Source organism: Papilio polytes, unplaced genomic scaffold, assembly GCF_000836215.1.
Source record: "Papilio polytes unplaced genomic scaffold, Ppol_1.0 DF824135.1, whole genome shotgun sequence".
Taxonomy (NCBI): Eukaryota; Metazoa; Arthropoda; class Insecta; order Lepidoptera; family Papilionidae; genus Papilio; species Papilio polytes.
In genome coordinates this window covers 2,314,207-2,320,206 of record NW_013525069.1, presented here as the reverse complement: position 1 = coordinate 2,320,206, position 6,000 = coordinate 2,314,207, and the positions used below count along the sequence as shown (strand labels likewise).

Here is a 6,000-nt window from a genome sequence, read left to right as displayed (position 1 = left end):
CGGATCAGCTCCTCCAGCCGGTCGCGCTGGCTGCAACGCAACACATACCATACAGTTGTTGAGTCCCTGTATGTAATATCTGAATAAAAATCATATTTCTTGTATGTATGGTACGGTCGTAATTATTATTTTGACATTTAGGTATATTATTTGACGTCTTTTTTTACGTTCTAAAAATATATTTTCATAGTACATATTTCAATCCAGTATTTCTCGTTTTCTCCAAATCGTTAAAATTGCATTTGTATTTGCACTGCCTATGACAATTTTTCGTAATCTTTGTCCATCAGGAATGACAGGACCAATTTTGACGGGACTTTCAATGGAAGGTAGCTTTACATGGAAATATTGTAGAGCTAAATTTCCACGCTGACAAAGTCGCGTGTAACTGTTACTAAGCAGTAGTGCAGCAAGATGTTCACCTGTTGGAGAGCGTGCCGCGTATGTTCTCCTTGGCGTCGTCCTCCTCCACCAGCTCGTCGGGCATGCCGGCCGTGTACAGATTCATGACGGGCGGCCGCCACACGGAGCCCCCTGCACATACAAAACATATAATAAAATAAGAGATTTGTTTCATGTTTTATTTTTAAAAATGGGACAAAATGACGGTTATTCGCATTGAAATAAAAAAATGGATCACGTAAATTGGATTATAAATTTCACCAAAATCTATGTAAAAACTTTTAAAAAAATCTAATCTATCTAATCTTTCGAAATCGGTTAAAATGTATAAGTATCAAAAAGTTTGCAGAAACCAATTTTTTTTTTTCTATACTTCCATTTTTTTAACATTTTCATAAGAATGTTTAGTAGACAGTAGTAGGAGACACATTTCGTTTCAAAATTTTTACATAACCTTTCCGCATTACAGGTGTTACATACATAAGAACAGAGCATACCCTGGAACATCCTGAAGTCGTGCAGCGCCCACTGCTTGGGCGAGTCGCCCTGCAGCATGGAGAACAGCTTCCAGCGGTAGTAGACGTGCGCCGGCGACTGGTTCTCGAACAGGAAGCGGAAGAATGGGTTGTTCAGCTCGCGGTTCATGATGATGGCCTCGAACATCGGGCCCTCGCGGATCACGAACTCCACCATGCGGTGGATCAGCATCAGGATGTTCCTAGTTTAGTTATCAAAATCACATGGAATATTTTTTACTTTACTCAATTCTATTAAAAAAACAACCTAAATAACTAAACCAATTTTGAAGAATGAGGTGTTATTCAATTCTTTTTCATTCTTCTTCTTTTCATTTCATTCTTTTTCTTCTTCCTCGAAGTGTCGTATTGCATTACAAACATGAGAATTTATGTTTTAAATAAGTACAAATAAATTTAACTTTTTTCTTTTCTCAATATTACTTCTTACTAATATTCTAAATGCCAAAGTTTAGATGAATGGATGTTTGTAAGATTTTGTAGCTGAACAGATCACGGTAAAATTTAGTATAGACGTAGAGGATAGTCTGGAAGTAAAGATAGGCTACTTATTTTTGTTTTTTTTTTTAAATTAAATCAACGCTGACGGAGTCGCGTGTAAATACTAGTCTTCCAAATGTAAGATATATTCATCTTTTTGATTAAGTCAATTCAGTTTTTGGTTTTTCAAATATTAGGTTATTTCAAATAGGTGATTTGTTACCTTTCTGTCGGTACCACAACTTTGACGATAGATTGCGACAATATCTGAAAAATAAAATAAAAATCACATACTAATCAGATTTAGTTTGAATACGGAAATATTAATATTATGAACCTGGTCGTACAGCTTCTTGTCTTCTGGATCATGTGGGTAATAATCTCCGGGTCGGATACGAGGTATCTGAAATGTGAATTTTAAAAGTTAGAGCATTATTGACTAAATATATAAGGGAAAAAGACAATAAACGCAAACTAGTAAGGGTCCGTTCACATATACTATAATATAAAACAGAGTAATTTTTACTCCAAATAAAATTAAGCTTTTACGGAAAAACGATATTATTTTATTTTACACCGTTTTTAAGATTGCTCTTTATAAGGAAAGATGTGCATAATAAAATTAAACTGTGCTTCAAATAAAGCTTAATTTTATTTGCATTAAAAATCTGTGTGAATTGACCCTTACAGCGTTGCAAATAAACACATTATAAAGTTGAACTTAGGAATAAACTTAGTATAAGCAAAATTTGTACTAATATTTGCTTATACTAAGTTTATCCCTAAGTTTAACTTTATACCGCGTCTATTTGTAAGGCTGTGTTATCTATACTAATAAAGAGGAAAGATTGTATATTTGTATGTATTGAAATAACTAAAAAACTACTGGGCCGATTTTAAAAATTCTTTCACCATTAGAAAGGTAATTTAACTGTGAGTAATATAGGCTATATTATTTGTTATTTTCAAATTTCACGCGGGCGAAGTCGCGAGCAACAGCTAGTGTTAGTATGTAATTGGTGCATCGGTCAAAGTGTTGAATTGTGGTGTGCGTGTGACCTTGTGTGCGAGGTGTTTGGGCGGCTGCGCGTTGAAGGGCAGTCCGGAGGGCGGCGGCGGCTTGCTGGGCTGCTGCAGCACGGGCGGGATGTAGATGGGCACGGGGGGGATCACCACCGCCTTGCCCCACCCCAACTTCATCTCGTAGCTCATTATCTCCTTGCCTAGAAGTGACGATGACAAAATATCGAAATTATCTGTATGTATGTTCAGGCATACATGATTATACACTAGCTATTGTCCGTGACTCCGTCCGTGAGGAATTTACAAGAATACTTAGAAGTTACCTAAATGTTCTTCCAGGCTACGTTCTAAATGTATGCTATATTTCTGGATCCAAAATGGTAAACCAACTGTCCATCTAAACTTTCACATTTATAATATAAGAAAGATTTATGGGCCATCACTTTCAAGAACTTCATGAAATTGTTACTAACATTTATTAATGATCGGTAGCACACAAAATGTGTGTTCATATTTACATTTTACACACAAGTCACCTAAGGTATATATTAGTTTCTGAAGCTAGTATTATGAGCTGACTGTACTTGTACTAAATAATAAATAACAGCAGTGTTACCATTAATGGAGCGCAGCGCCCGCTCGCCGTCCTTGCGCGACATGAAGGCGACAAAGCCGCAGTTGCGGCCGCGCGCCTTCTCCTCGTCGGAGCGCGGCCACATTATTTTGATGCTGGCCAGCGGACCGTACCGCCCGAAGATCTCCATCAGCTGCTGCTCCGTGATCTGACCACAATACAACACACACATTGTTTACACATTTTAGTGACTGACAATGATATTTATGTCTGTGAATTTATTATAAAACGAGCTGTCGCCAGCAAACTTAATTATCGTGGAATTTAAAAAAAATGGTCATCTATAACATTCCCGAGTGCATCTACTTTTTACCAACTACCTTCCAGTCAAAGTCCCGTCCAAATCAGTCCAGTGATAAATGTCCGGTCGCTATTTTGACAGCGCGAAATTAAAAACAACAGTAGCCTATAACATGTCCGTCAATGTCAACAACCTTTCAGTGAAAGTTCAGTCGAAATCGGCCCAGCTATTTCAGAGATTAACCAGAACAAACTCGGCTTGTGGATAGACAGACAGACAAAAAAAATTTAATGCGATTTTCGTTATCAGCAACGCAAATACATCTTCCCAAAATCTGTATTTTTTCTTTTGATATTACAGACAATCCAATTTAAGTGCATAAGAAAAATATAAGAAAGTTTACAATACATTTCCTTTTTAGATTTATCAACAAAATTAGATAAATATGCATGTATGTTCATAATAAAAAACCTATGATATGAATTATACCATTAATGTAATCTTCACTAACCTTTGGGTTGAGATTTCCGAGATAGAGATTAGTGGTATTAGGATCTCCGGTATCATAAGAACCAATGTCAGGTATAGAGTCCAGTGCAGGCTCGCCTCCGACCACTCCGCGCTCACGTAACACATTCTTATACTTATGTCTCTCTGATCTCTCTTCTTGAATCCTGTAAATTAAAAAAAAAAACATTTTTATCTTGTTCAAACACATTCTTTACTTATTTAAATGGAATTTTTTTACTCTATTTCTTAGGACATTATTAAAATCAAAAACAAAAACCTGTTGTGCCAACCCTACTGGAGTAGGATAAGAAGGAAGATGATGAAAATAAAATTCAAAATATTTATATTAAAGATAAAACTAACTGTCTAAGTTCCTCTTTGAACAATTCCAGGTTACTCTTCTTCTTGTCCTTGTTGAATTTGGCTCGGGAACGCAGTACAGATTCAGGCCTGGGTGAGATCTGGGCTAAGCTGCGCAACATGTCAGCTTCTGTGGCCTGTTTCTTGTCATCCAGTCGAGACACTGGCTTGTATAGCTTGCCCCGCTCTGATGTGTCTTCCTCTGAAAATTTATGACAATTTTTTATTGAATTTAAAAGTTTAGATGTAAAAATACACAATTTGTTTAAGTAATATCTTATATAGTTTTAATATATACTAATATTATAAAGAGGAAAGATGTGTATTTTTAGATTTTTGTATGTATTGAAATAACTCAAAAACTACTGGGCCGATTTCAAAAATTCTTTCAGCATTAAAAAGCTATGTTATCAGTGAGAAACATAGACATATTTTTTTTAATTTCACACTAAGGAAGTTCCGAGCAACAGCTATTATAAGTTTCTAAGGTAATTTAACCTACTTCTTGCTCCTGCATCATAAGTCCCAGCTTTGACCCACACCTTAGAAGTTGTGCTGGGTACTTCTTGAAATGTCTCCACAAATTCCTTAAAAACCTGGAAATTAAAATATAATTATTTATAAAGAGTATATTGTCAGCGACAGTTTGGTATCCAAAAATATTTAGCATAACTTTTCAACCAAACCAAAAATCTACAAATTCAATCTTTGAAGATGTTTACAAAAAATAAAAACATGCAATGATAAGTTGCGTGATTCATGTATTAACTTAAACACCGTAACAGTCTAATAATTTGTAACTTACATCAATATTGTGAAGATAAACATATATAATTCATGAAATAATATAATTATAGTCCGAAAACATTTGCGGTAAATTGGTTGTTCAATCCAAAATATTAAAACTTACATGAGCAGCTGCTTCCTCTTCTTCTTTCTTACGCAGCTCTTCTAGCTCTTTTTTAGATAAATTTCTGGTACCCATTGTACCTCAATTTGTTGATATCTTAACGCATTTACATGAATATTTGCTTAGCTTTTAATGCTAAGAAATCTTGTTTCTTCAGTCTAAGTAAAGTGTACGCAAAAGTACAAATTGAGACATCACCCCGACAAAAATCACGTTAAATTACTTTAATAAGTACACTACTAATCCAAAAAAATTAAAACTTATTTATATTGTAAACAACTGGAATTATAACCTACAAATCTTTAAATTATTGATGTAAAGTGAATTGAGCTGCGAGTGAGTGAAGTACTCAATGTCAAAGAGTATTAAGCGCAGTTCACACTTGCCCAGCACAGTTAGAGAATTGAACATGGTAAATATGGTTTCTATGAACACACTGGCAAAATTTCACATTTCACATTGTGCTAATTTAATGACAGTCATTCGTTGAGCGCTACTGTGCAACTGTACTGGCCAAGTGTGAACCAGGCATTAGTGTTACAACAACAGACTATATAAAACACCAGAAAATGGCATTAATGTTTCTATGTTTTATGATTTTACCGTAGTTATAGGGGAAAAAAAATAATCGCAGTCATCATCAACAAGAGGAAATGGCAAAAAAAGAAAAAGGAAGATAAGCGACAAGGACAGAATTTATCAAAATTAAAGTGAAAGTGCGCTTTGTTATCTCACTAATGTTATAAATGCAAAAGTTTACATGAATTGATGAATGTTTGTTAGAGTTTGTAGCGTAAACTGCTGAACGGATCTCGACAAAAAACCTGGATGTAGAAGATAGCCTGGAAGGACACATAGGCTTCTTGCTTTTGTTTTTTTTTTAATCTCACTCGGACGGCGTCGC

At 35.3% G+C, this 6,000-nt stretch overlaps 1 protein-coding gene across 1 annotated transcript; it reads right to left on the bottom strand.

Moving 5' to 3' along the window:
- Positions 1 to 2: 2 nt before the first annotated feature.
- On the bottom strand, positions 3 to 5,560 carry LOC106112008 (U2 snRNP-associated SURP motif-containing protein; the record flags this gene model as incomplete). The annotated part of the gene is made up of 11 exons (XM_013294238.1): positions 5,097 to 5,560; positions 4,689 to 4,782; positions 4,190 to 4,388; positions 3,828 to 3,990; positions 3,058 to 3,223; positions 2,478 to 2,641; positions 1,756 to 1,821; positions 1,642 to 1,685; positions 900 to 1,120; positions 423 to 534; positions 3 to 30 (listed from the first exon to the last, which is right to left on the bottom strand). Coding segments are annotated over exons 1-11 (1,332 nt in total), but the record flags the coding sequence as incomplete, so codon positions are not given.
- Positions 5,561 to 6,000: the final 440 nt, after the last annotated feature.